At 35.1% G+C, this 13,398-nt stretch overlaps 4 protein-coding genes across 4 annotated transcripts; all 4 read right to left on the bottom strand.

The window, feature by feature from the left end:
- Window positions 1-305: 305 nt before the first annotated feature.
- LOC116347366 (zinc finger protein 510-like) lies at window positions 306-1,330 on the bottom strand. Its single transcript, XM_031777939.1, has 2 exons — window positions 1,234-1,330; window positions 306-1,170 (listed from the first exon to the last, which is right to left on the bottom strand). Exons 1-2 carry the CDS (start codon window positions 1,305-1,307, stop codon window positions 306-308), a joined length of 939 nt encoding a protein of 312 aa, XP_031633799.1. The 5' UTR covers window positions 1,308-1,330.
- A 5,095-nt stretch (window positions 1,331-6,425) lies between these two features.
- Window positions 6,426-7,409, bottom strand: LOC116347392 (zinc finger protein 182-like). The gene has a single exon (XM_031777970.1). The coding sequence runs from the start codon at window positions 7,386-7,388 to the stop codon at window positions 6,567-6,569; it is 822 nt and encodes a 273-aa protein (XP_031633830.1). The 5' UTR covers window positions 7,389-7,409; the 3' UTR covers window positions 6,426-6,566.
- Window positions 7,410-8,769: 1,360 nt separating this feature from the next.
- On the bottom strand, window positions 8,770-9,615 carry LOC116347365 (zinc finger and SCAN domain-containing protein 21-like). The gene has a single exon (XM_031777938.1). The coding sequence runs from the start codon at window positions 9,613-9,615 to the stop codon at window positions 8,770-8,772; it is 846 nt and encodes a 281-aa protein (XP_031633798.1).
- Window positions 9,616-10,805: 1,190 nt separating this feature from the next.
- On the bottom strand, window positions 10,806-13,324 carry LOC116347398 (zinc finger protein 320-like). The gene is made up of 2 exons (XM_031777976.1): window positions 12,758-13,324; window positions 10,806-11,263 (listed from the first exon to the last, which is right to left on the bottom strand). The coding sequence occupies exons 1-2, from the start codon at window positions 13,294-13,296 to the stop codon at window positions 10,891-10,893; spliced, it is 912 nt and encodes a 303-aa protein (XP_031633836.1). The 5' UTR covers window positions 13,297-13,324; the 3' UTR covers window positions 10,806-10,890.
- Between the last annotated feature and the right edge of the window lie 74 nt (window positions 13,325-13,398).

The following is a 13,398-nucleotide window of genomic DNA, read 5'->3' as shown; positions in this document are numbered from 1 at the left end:
TTTAATTTAATAGCACACCTGGTGTGAAAAAAATGAAGTCACCCCAAAACATATTTTTTTAATAAAAGAGTTAAAGAATAAAGTTATAATTGATATAAATCAATCTGTTTCATTTACTTTTATGTATGCACGGGAAAATAAAAATGCACGTGAATTAGATTTTTAAATTCAATTGACTTTTATTGAAAACTTCAGAAAGAACTATACATGGAATTATTGAAAATATAAGAAATTCAATGTTTGTATGATTAATGTAGATTGCATTTACAATTCTTCAGACCGCCTTTATGTGCAAAACGCTTCATTCAAATTTCGCATCGGAACGGTTTGTTGCCGTTGTGTTTTTGCATATGGTTTTTAAACTTATTTTTGTCACCAGTAATAAACTTCTTGCAGATATGGCATTCATATCGATGTAATTTGCATACTTTTTCATGGGCTTTTCTTTCGACTTTCTGCGAAAATCCACTGAAACAGCCTCGACAATGGAATGGCATTTCGTTAGTGTGAGTCATTTTGTGCTTTTTCATGTTTTGCAGAGTTGTGAATCCTTTGTGACAATTATCGCATTGATATGGTTTCTCACCGGTGTGAGTACGCATGTGACATTTGAGGTTGGTGGGGTAATTGCTGGAATATTCACAAATTTGGCATTTGTATCGCTTCTTCACCACCAACTTTTTTGATGAAACTGAGTTTTTCTTCGCTGGAATTCCCTCCGTCATGTTGCTACTTTTGTCAACAGCATCGACGTTCACTTCATTGTTTGATGTGACACTAGATTCGTATTCATCCCTTAGGTCTATATCGCGATTCATATTGAATGGAATACCGTTGTCCTCTATTTTCATTGCATTGTTAATTTCGTTGTCGCTTCCATCACTTTGAACGTCATCGTTCAATTCAGGTGCTGCTCCGTGGTCACTGTACCGAGCAGTAGATAGCACATCCAATAATTCCTTTTCAATCAGATTGTCTGTTTGGTCATCCTCATCGCTTGAGTCGATGATTTCGACGAAGTCCTTGATCTCTTGTTGGGTATTGTGTTTGTCATAACATGAGACCACCATTGGAGATCCATAGGTTGCTAACATGGTCGGGTCCTCACTAGCATCGATTTTGCTCTTGAGTACTGAATTAATTTTGAATTGGTCATAAGATTCCTCGATGCTGCGAATGTATAACATAAAGAAATAAAATTCGATATTTGAGATTGGAGACTGTCTTACTCACCGGCTATTCGAAGAGCGTAGGAAATATTGCTTGAAGTCATCATCGAGTGATAAACCACAGCGTTTGAATGCCATTTCGATTTTTCCTAGAGACAATTTTGTTAGTTGTTCAAATGGATTGTTTTTTTTTTTTAATTTCAATTGTTCTTATTGAACAGCAAGCGTTTGGTTCATCTCGTCACTCCACCTCAACATATTCGGATGTTTGTCTACAATAGAATCGAAACCAAATGGAATTACAACTGGTTTTTGTGATCATATCATGTACAGTGAATCTAATATTTTTGGTAGACAAAATTTTGCATGACACACTCCACTCACACGCCATTGCTCTGCTTACTTTGCTTGTTATTTTGTCTATCAAAAAAATTAGATTCACTGTATTTTGACCCGACGAGCTAACTGGTCCGTTGCTGCCACACTTATTGAACACCACATAGTCAATGCGTATATGACACAGCTTTTGGTGCCCAAATAAGAACGTATGCTAATTGTATATTTTAGCCTAACCACAGTAGAAACTGATCAGAGAGCTCAAGTCTGGTTATAATTTTCATTCGAAAGAAGAAATAATAAATATTCGAAAAAGTTGAATTTTAAGCGAACAAATTTGTTAGTTGAAAGTCTCTTAACTTGCGACCACTATGCGTCATTTTAGTTTTTTCGACACATGACTTCAACATTTCACCCATAAATTTATCAAATTCAAACTTTTTTTTAGTGAAAATAGCTAGACTTAATCAATGACTTCTAGATAGGAAACTCAAAAATTATTGGAAAAATTTTGATTTATTTATGAAATTTTGAAAAAAAGTACCCAATCGGACCAATGGCTCGAATCTAGACATCGTAATAAAATATTGTTCTTACCTTGTTCAATGTTCACGGTATGATAAATAATTTCCAGCAAAATGAAATGCTCTTATACGATTAGTGGAATGATTGAAATGAATTGAAGACAAAAAAGTGGGGTTTCGATGAAAATATGAGTTTATTTCTTTAATTTTGTTGCTTCGAGATTAAGACGTGTTGAAGATGAATTGTACAACAAGTAATATAGAAAAAATGACTCCATTTAATGTTAACCATAAATTACAGCAGAACTAAACTGTCAAAATAAATTCGCTGCATTTGTTTTCTAGACACAACGAAATCAGTTTCGCCGAGTTCTCGAAAGAACTTCACAGTTGAGGCGAATTAAGTTATATTTGAATGGTTTATGGTTATATTTAACGACTAAAACTATTTTATTAACATGGGTGAAAAGTTTTAAAAGTTGATTCTGGTGTGGATGGTGTCCAAATGTCTCTTCAGATTATTTTTCAATGTGAAACGCTTCATACAAATCTCACATCTATACGGTTTTTCACCGTTGTGCTTTCGCATATGAATTTCCAAATGAGTTTTAACCACAGTGACAAACTTCTTGCAAATATGGCATTCATATCGACGATATTTGCACATTTTTTCATGGGCTTTGTGGTCGACCTCTTGGGAAAATCCAGTGAAACAACCTCGACAATGGAACGGGATTTCATCAGTGTGAGTCACTTTGTGCTGTTTCAAGTTACCTGGCTGGGTGAATCCTTTACGGCAGATATCACACTGGTATGGCTTCTCGCCAGTGTGAGTATTCATATGACGATTGAAATGCCCCTTGTGGTTGCTGAAATATTCACAATGTTGACACTTAAATCGCTTCTTCATCACCGTTTGGTTGGATGAAAATGATCGTACATTCGATGATGATTTTGGAGTAGAACCAGATTTTTTTGAAGATCTAGCTGATTTTCCTGTCATATGGTTATGTTTAGCGGCATTAAGTGCGTTTCGTCCTTTGCTGAATGTTTTCGTTGATGTTTCTTCGTCTACTATTTGTAAGTTGCGATGCATATCGAAACCAACCAACGAAATATCACCACCCGCTTTCATCTCGCCATCAGTTTCATCAGTGTATTCAGAGTTACCCCTCGAAGCATGTGTTGGCCAAGCAATTCCCTTTGAGTACATGTCTGGCAGTTTAATATCGTTTTCATCGTTTCCAAATTGAATATCATCGTTCAATTCAGGTGGTATATCATTATCATCGTTCTGAATGATAGATGCCATTGCCAAGGATTCCAATTTCACCCGATCTTCTTCTTCTTCTTCATCGCTTGATTCAATGACTTCGACTGGGCCATTGAGCTCTTGTTGCATATTGTTCATGTCACGACTTGGACTATAGATTGAGTTCATCATCTGGTATACATCGGTTGCTGACGTGCTCACCTCCAAAGCTCGATCTTCAAACATTGAAATAATTGTGAATTCGTCATACGTATTCTTGATCCTACGATAAAATCAAAATTAAAGTTTCAATGGGAAACGATTTGAAATTGCCTATACCATCACCAACCGGCTAAGCCTATGAAGAGACAAAATGCGAATTCCCCTCATCTGTGCCATCTTGTATTCCATAGTTGAACTCAATTTAGTTACAATGAATTGAATCGAAAAAGAGAAAAAAAACAACAACAGTAACATGGCTACATAGATCTGTTGACCAGTGAGATACGTATAGCAATGGAATGAAAGAATGAAGAAAGCGTATATGTGTATGTATGCATCAGCACGCATAGATGTACAGCTCTGTGTGGCCGTGCTATTGTTGTTGTTTTTTCACTTTTTCATTTCAATGCTACAGAATTAAATTCAGTTTTTGCATCTAATTCACACTAAAATCAGATGGCGCTCATTAGCGAGATTCGCAAAAAAAAGTCTCCAATCTCATACAAATATACACCGGCTGACCATCACTCACCGTTCATTTGAAACGCACAAGAAATACTGCCGGAACTCAGCATTGAGCGATAGACCGTTGTTTTTAAGTGCCAATTTAATATTGCCGAGAGAATATTTTACTTGTCGATCGAACGCAATAAGCATTTGGTTCATCTCGTCACTCCAGCCCAACATTTTTAGATTTTCAACTAAATTGGCATACACCGAATCGAAAAACGATTTTAGTAGGAACTAATAATAAAGATAATCACGTATTTTAGCTAAGTGTCCCGTTGCTGCTTTGTTCGATTTTTTCTAGCTAGTGGATATATGATAATGATCGAAATTTAAGGGAGGTCCATCCGTCTATCAAAGTCCCTAGAAAATTGAAAGAATTTTTATCGTAAAAGACCCTAGCAAAATATCCATACTAGTAGATGTACAGCGACAACATGTTTCAATTGTATTTTTCACCAAACCAAAATACCTACGTTTTAATAAATAATTTCCAACGGGATGTTTGAATTGAATTTGTTTCAATAAAGTATTAATGCGATGAAAATATGAGTTTATTTCTTTAATTTTGATGCTTCCAGATAAAAATGTGTCAAGCACGTGTTTCTGCAACAAATGGAATTAGAACAAATGACGACATTGAATGCGAACCATCAATTTAATGCGGACAATGTGTCAAAATAAATTCGCTGAATTCTAGATGCAGCGAAATCAGCTACGTCGATAGACTGTGGCCGTACTTCTCCGGTACCAATAACAGCTCTGTCAAAGTTATAAAATATTTCTTCTATTGTTTTCACTCCATTTCAGCGCCTGACGATATTTGCCTGTGCTGATACAGGCTGAATCATTCAGCTTGTTGAAAATATCTCAATATAATGTCTGGCCATCATACTTTTCCATTAAAGACGCCATATTGGTTTTTATTTTTGTAAAGGGAGATAGAGATGTATCTTTCTTTCTTCCAAATTTAAGAAATTATCATAAACGGAATTAGAACCGTTTTCTATGCAATTCTCAATGTATTTTACGAAATTATTGAACTTACCTTTTGCTTTGTTCTTTCAACAAAACCGGCACAAATGTAAATTTTATTCTGGATCGTTTTTTCGAATCGAAACTTTTACTTTTCCGCACACACCTAGTGTGTAAGGTAAAGTATTGGAATCGGTCGAAAAATTAACACCCATAAAAAATGTGTTTTTTGGATGTTTTTGGGGCCAGAGAACACGAATCTAGCGTTTTTTCGATGTCCGAATGTATGTGCGTACCCTGTACCCTGTACGCTGTACCCTGTACGCAAAAATTTGTTAACACGATAACTTTCAAACAAGAAAAGTAATTCAAAGTCTGACTTCACAGGATGATTGGGGGTGCCGAGGAATAGAAACAATTAGATTTTGAGCGACTTTGGTTGACAAGGTAAAGTGTCATGTCTGGTGTGATGCCCATGTCCATCCATGGGAAAAATTCAATTTTTCTTCCAAAAGTGATATTTAATGTATTCTTAAACCGAATATGACGTTAGTTTTGCGATACAATTCATTTTCGACACACTTTTCATACAAAAAATTCATGAGCTGAAAATTTGCACAGGTTATTTTTATCACACATAAATACCATTCCGAGAGTTTGAAGACATTTCAACAAATATCAGGGGCACCTCCCGAACAAAATTTTGGATTTTTCGCTCTAAAACGAAATTTTGTATGGGAAGTACCCTTAATATGCATTGAAATTTCTTCAAACTTTCAAAATGTTAACTTTTTGTGAAAAAAATATTCTCTGCAAATTTTCACATGAATACGATATCATATAGGCATGGCTCCGATACAAAAATTCCCATCTTTAGTAGTTTTTGTAAGCTAAAAATAATGTCAGATTCAGTTTTCTCGTGATTTATTTGAGTAAAAGATTTGTAATAAATGCATGTCGTGGATCACAGTGCGGAAAAGTTCATCTTACGGATGTAAGACATTTTATTTTTTAGATAAATCGGAAATAGTGTTTTTTCTAACGAATTACTGAGATGTTTGATAGGCTTTTATAAATATTTGGATATTCAGAAAATAAACCAGAACACGTGCTGTGTTTAAGACGCCGTATGATAAAAATGACTATGTAATAATATTGAAGCGATGCCTTTGGCTGTAAAAATGAACTTTCGCCACACTCGATAGAGTGAATACATTGCCTTGAAACAAATTCAATTCGCTATTGTAATTTTCAAACATCTCTCACCAAACTCGACCGTTAAATCATTTTTAGAGGATCAATTGAAACCAATTTCGGGCTAATTCCTTGATCTGTAGCATGAACAAAATAGCAATTGTTTTGGATTTTATTGATATTTATTGAAATTATTGAAATTATAAGTATGTCAATATAATATTTTGAATTAATGTCTAGCCCGTATGTATCGCTATGTATTGTATTATCGATGATTGTGTAAATTACAAAAGAAACTGGCTTGAATGGTCGAATTTATGGGTTGATTCTGGCGTGGATGTCGTTTAAATGTGTCATCAAGTTTTGTCTCCTTGTAAAACGCTAAATCTAACAACGAAACGGTTTTTCACGGAAGTGCGTTTGCATATGCACTTTCAACATAGTTTTACCCACAGTGACAAACTTCTTACAGATATGGCATTCATATCGACGATATTTGCACACTTTTTCATGTGCACTTTGATCGGTCTTCTGGGAAAATCCAGTGAAACATCCTCGACAATGGAATGGAATTTCATCAGTGTGCGTCACTTTGTGCTTTTTCATGCTTTGCAGGGTTGTGAATCCTTTGCGGCAAATATCACATTGATATGGTTTCTCGCCGGTGTGAGTACGCATATGCAAATTTATGTTCCCCTTTTGATCACTGGAGTATTCACAAACTCGGCATTTGAATCGCTTTTTCATCTCCTTCTGGTTCAATGAACTCGATCTTTTATTTCTTTTTGATTGTTGAATCAAACCCAATTCAGCCGCTTCTTTTGGACATTCAGTTGATCTTCCTGTCGATCTGTTAATTTTGGCACCATCAACGACTTTTGATCTATTGTTCGATGTGGCAGTGGATGTACTTTTATTTGTTGAGTCCATTTGGCGACCATCGACTACAATCATACCGGTGATTGCGCTAGCCGCTTTATTTTTGCTACTATCTTGACCTTTGTTCGTAACCGCTTCGTGATAATCAATGCCAATTAAGTTCGTATCTGGCAGTTCGTCGGCATAGCTTCCATCGTCGTCATTTTCAAATACATCATTTAACTGAAATGTTTCGCCATGACAATGGTCAAATGGTGTTTCCATTTTAATCCGATTTCCTGGTTGATCTTCTTCATCATTTGAGTCGATGATTTCAACCGGATCATCCATTTGATTTTGAAAACCGTTAAAGTCGTGATTTTCGGTAGAAATTGAGTTCATCATCGCGAATTTATCTATTGAACAAGAATGGCTCTCGAAAATTGAATTGATTTCGAATTCATCATATGAGTTCTTGATCCTGCACAAAATTAACAATATTTTATTATTGATTTATGATTGTTCATAGTTTTACTCACCGTTCATTTGAAACGCGCAAAAAGTATTGCTTGAATTCAGCATTGAACGAAAAACCATCGCGTTGGAATGCATTATTAATATTTTTCAAGGAAGCTTGTACGTGGCGATTAAGCACTCCGAGCATATTATCCATCTCTTCACTCCAGCTCAACATTTTTGGACTCGTAACTACGTTGGGAATAGATCGAATTCAGATAAAATTGACGATTTTTTCTAGCAATAACCAAAAAAGTCTAGTGTCTAAAAGAAGTGACTCAAATATATATATAGCTGGCTAAATTGATTAAAGTTGATGGGTTGTCATACAAATTTTAAAAATAATCGTAGTCGACTATTTTGGGACGTTGGTGCATGCAAAGTTCTCAAATTATTCACTGACTAGGTTGTCGATATTTTTTGACGTAATTGACTTAGGGTGAATGTATGCAATTGAACTAGTAAACGTTCTAAGTTGCCAGTATGGTTTTTACAAGTGGACTCTATTTTTGGATAGCTCATACTCATTATTCCCAACAAAATTTCACTATTTTTTGTCTGTAGACTTTTTTCTGTTTTAACAGAATCGGTGTTTTCTAGTCAATGTCATATTTGGCACATTTTTACTCAAACAAACTTCTTCTTACCTTGCTCACGTTTTGATAACAAAAAATTTCCAATAAAATAAACTGCTCTTATGCGAATAGTGGAATGTTTGGAATGAATTCAAGACAACAAAAGTATTATTTTGATGAAAATATGAGTTTATTCTTTGCTTTGGATACAGCTAGCTTAAAACGTGTTGAGCACGTATTGCGCACAAAGTAGAATATAAAGAACCATAAATGTCAGCAGCAACAAGCTGTCAAAATAAATTCGCTGCTTTGGTGTTCTACACACAGGCGAAATCAGCTGTGGTGCGAGAAAACCGGATAGAAATTTAACTGTCGAGAAAATTAAGCATTCAATTGTAGATTTGAAAATATTTTCATTTATTTAATTATTATTTATAAATTGATTCTGGTTGTTTCCTTCTTGAATGAGTCCTATAAAATGAACACCAGAATGAAAATATCGCTTATCTCAAGTTCATTGGATGTATTTTGATATATTAAACAATATTTGGAAATGTTGAAATTCTAAATGGGTAAACTAAATGATAATTTTTGAATTATGAACGAGATTATGTTGAGTGATAGGAATTTATGGATTGATTCTAGTGTGGATGGTATTCCAAATGAGCCTTCAAACTGCCTTTCTGTGTGAAACGCTTCATGCAAATCTCGCATCCATACGGTTTTTCACCGTTGTGCGTTCGCATATGTCTTTTGAAATCATTTTTGTTGGTAGTGACATACTTTTTGCAGATATGGCATTCATATCGACGTGATTTGCATACTTTTTCATGGACTTCTTGGTCGGTCTTCTGCGAAAATCCAGTGAAACAACCTCGACAATGGAACGGGATTTCATTAGTGTGAGTCACTTTGTGCCTCTTAATGCCTTTTGCTTCGGTGAATCCTTTTTGGCAAATATCACATCTATATGGTTTCTCGCCTGTGTGAGTACGCATATGACGATTGAAATGCCCCTTGTGGTTGCTGAAATATTCACAATGTTGGCACTTGTATTGTTTCTTCCCTTTCGACTGCTTTGAAGAAATCGATTTTTCATTCGGTGAAGATTTTGCAATCGAACCTGACGCATCCCGTTTTCTTTCAGTCTTCGTTGATCTTCCTATGATTTTGGCACCATTGGCACCATCAACGACTTTCGTTCCATTCATGTTTTGCATGTCATCAGTGTAGCTTCCATCCTCGTCAGTTTGACCAACATCGTTAAGTTCAGGTGGCGGTACGTCATGGTCATCGTACTGAACGGAAGAGAGCGCTTCCAATAATTCCATTTTAACCGGATTGTCTGCTTGGTCTTCTTCATCGTTTGAGTCGATTACTTCGACCAGGTCATTGATGTCTTGTTGGGCATTGTTCGTGTCATAATTGGTAGTATAAATTGAGCCCACTATCGGCGATTCATAAGTTGTGCTCTCTGCAGCAATCATGTTTACTCGGTTCTTCAACGTTAAATTGACTTTAAATTGATCATAAGAATCCTTGATTCTGTGAGTAATTGAAATGGTTCGATTAGTAAAGGTAATCAAATGGAACGGAGTGATTTACAAACCGGTTATTTGAAACTTGTAGAAAGTACTGCTGGAATTCATCATTGAATGATAGGCCATCGTGTCTGAATGCCATTTCGATGATGCTCAGAGAAATTGTTACCTGCTGATCGAATTTGGCCAGCATATTATTCATCTCCTTTCTCCAGTCCATCGTTGATGCATTCATCTATGTTAGAAAACCGGGACAGATTACTGTGAGTTACAAGCATTCACAAAGTGATTCATCAATACAAATCATCGAATGATGCTTGCAATGATTTGTATCGATGTATAACTTTGTGAATGCTTGTTGCGTTTATTTGATATCTTTTTCGAATGATGGTATTAATCATGGGCACGCTAGTGTCCTTGCTATTTGAATAATTTTTATATAGTCCCCAGTGTAATTTATTGTGAAATTATGCAATTTTTGTACCATTCTTACCTTTTACTTTGATTCTAGTGGAAATCAACGACAATTATGAATTTTCTTCTGGTTATTGGTTGCAGAAAAGCAAAATTCTTCGTGGATAACGAATTTCGGGAGTGTTGGGATCGAATGCTATTTTTGCGATCTCTTGAGATTTTCAACTCCTTCAATTGGTGTTTGATTGATTAATATCGTATTAGATTCAGAAAATTAAATTAAAAATGTGCTTTGCATAAGGCGAAGTGTGATGACGATTCAATATTAGGATATACCATGAGCTGTCAAATTAGACTTTTGCCTTATTCAATATTGTCTTGCGACGAATTCAATTCGCTGCTTTCAAATTTTTTCGTCGAAATTGAACGTTATTATCAAATAGAGAAAATAATATTATTCTATTAATTATCTAATCTTGTTTCAGTTTCAAATATTTTTATACTGGAAATTCCTCATAAAAATGAACTAGTCTTAATTTTAATAGTATTTATTGAAGATAAGAAGTAAAATAACATTTTCCAATTTATTTTTCTATTGAATAAAGTGTATTAACTGTAATGAATTATTGTTTATTATTTATAGATTGATTCCGCTCTCATTGGGCTTATTGTTAATTCAGTTAAATCTCTTAGAAAATAACGTTATTCAGTGTTGAATGTCAATGTGGAAATGTTTTATTGATTGACTGGATTCTTCAACGTTTATTTGAAATCATGAAGAAGATAAGATATATTAGGTGATTGGATTTATGGGTTGATTTTGGTATGAATGTGGTTCAAATGCTTCTTCAGATGACCTTTCTGTGTAAAACGCATCATGCAAATCTCGCAGCGAAATGGTTTTTCACCGTTGTGCGTTCGCATATGCTGTTTGAAATTATTTTTGTTAGCGGTGACAAACTTCTTACAGATATGGCATTCATATCGACGATACTTGCACACATTTTCATGGGCTTCTTGATCTGTCTTCTGGGAAAATCCTGTGAAACAACCTCGACAATGGAACGGAATTTCATCAGTGTGAGTCACTTTGTGCCTCTTAATGCCTTTTGCTTCGGTGAATCCTTTTTGGCAAATATCACATCGATATGGTTTCTCACCGGTGTGAATACGCATATGACGATTGAAGTGGGACATGTAATTGCTGGAGTATTCACAAAGTCGGCATTTGAATCGATTTTTCGCAGCTTTCTTTTTGCTACTATCTTGACCTTCGTTCGAAACCTCTTCATGATAATCAATGCCAATTAAGTTCGCATCTGGCAGTTCGTCAGCATAGCTTCCATCGTCGTCATTTTCAAATACATAATTTAACTGAAATGTTTCACCATGACCATTGTACTGAATGCCAAATGGTATTTCCGATGTTTCCATTTTAATCCGCTTTCCCGGTTGGTCTTCTTCGTCACTTGATTCAATTATTTCAACCGGATCATCCATTTGATTTCGAATGCCGTTAAAGTCGTGATTCTTGATGTAAGTTGAGGTCATCATCTGAGATCCATCAGTGGCGGCGTTGATTTGGCCCTCAAACATTGAATTGATTTCGAATTCATCATATGAGGTTTTGATACTGCACAAAATTAACAATATTTTATTATTGATTGACGATTATTCTTATTTTTACTCACCGTTCATTTGAAACGCGCAGAAAATACTGCTTGAAATCAGTATTGAGCGATAAACCATTGCACTGGAGTGCCATTTTAATATTGGCCAATGAATACTTTGCCTGGTGATCGAATGCATCAAGCATTTGCTTCATCTCGTCATTCCAGTTCAACATTTTCGGATTTTTTGCTACTTCAGAATAGACTGAATTGAAATAAAACTGATATAAAGAAGAGAATCACTCCCAAATAAATTGCTCAATGTATTTCTTTCTATTATAAACTACTCTCAATTAATGAGAAATTACATTATTTTAAATTTCAAAAGTAGAAAGAATAATTTAGATTCATTTACATGAAATTGTTTGGAACAAACTATCTAATACCACGAACTCAGACAGCCCCACAAACTATATCTTCCTTACCTTGTTCACGTTTTGGTGAATAATTTCCAGCAAAATGAAATGCTCTTATGTGAATAGTGGAATGTTTAAAATGAATTCAATCAAATAAAGTATTAATTCGATGAAAATATCAGTTTACAGTGTATTTCTTTAAATTTAATGCTTCCAGATTGAACGTGTGCTACAACTCATGGAATAGCATTAATGATTATATTTTTTCAGAGATTGATAAACTGTCAAAAGTAATTCGCTACATTGTGGTTTTCTCTCTACGCAGCGAAATCAGCGAAAAATCATAATTGAATCCTTGCGGCGAAGTTTTGTTTTACTTTTCGCTCCAAATAATACTGTAACAAAAAGTTTTTTTTAACATATTGCAACAAGTAAACTATATATAAAAACGTTATGTTGCGGTATTATTTTGAGCAAAATAAGAGCTATTACTTTTCTTCTCTACAATGAATCAATTCTCAAATACTTTTTCTACTTCATTAATTTACATGAAAGTTTTTTGTGTCATAAAATATTTTTAAATTATATCGTTCGTTGGTGTGTTAGATGAATCTTCATTGATTGTTTCTGGTGTGGATGGTGTCCAAATGCCTTTTCAGATGATATTTTCGTACAAATACCTTCATACAAATTCGACATCGAAACGGTTTTTCACCGTTGTGTTTTCGCATATGAATTTTCAAATGGGTTATATCCAGACCGACATACTTCTTGCAAAAATGGCATTCATATCGACGTGATTTGCACACTTTATAATGGGCTTTTTGGTCGACCTCCAGGGAAAATCCACTGAAACAACCACGGCAATGGAATGGAATTTCATCAGTGTGAGTAATTTTGTGTTTTTTCATGTGTTGCAGAGTTGTGAATCCTTTGCGGCAAATATCACATCGATATGGTTTCTCACCAGTGTGAGACCGCATGTGGCGTTTGATTAACCAATTGTAATCACTGCAATAATCACAAAGTTGGCACTTGAATCGCTTCTTCATCGGCAACCTGTTTGAAGCACCTTCTTTCGAAGTTTTCGTTGATCTTGCTGTTATTTTTGTACCTTTGGTATGACTCACGATGTTTGATTCGTTGCTCGACGTGACAGTGGATGTGTATTTGCTCGCTATGTCCATATTTGGTACGTTCACTGGATTTTCTTCCACTTTCTGTGGGTCAGTATAACTTTCATCCTCGTCAAGTTGACCATTATCGTTTAATTCCGGTGGTGTGTCATC

This window comes from Contarinia nasturtii, unplaced genomic scaffold, assembly GCF_009176525.2.
Source record: "Contarinia nasturtii isolate CC-2019 unplaced genomic scaffold, AAFC_CNas_1.1 Cnas_scaffold_1840, whole genome shotgun sequence".
NCBI lineage: Eukaryota > Metazoa > Arthropoda > Insecta > Diptera > Cecidomyiidae > Contarinia > Contarinia nasturtii.
This window is presented reverse-complemented; position numbering and strand designations above follow the sequence as displayed.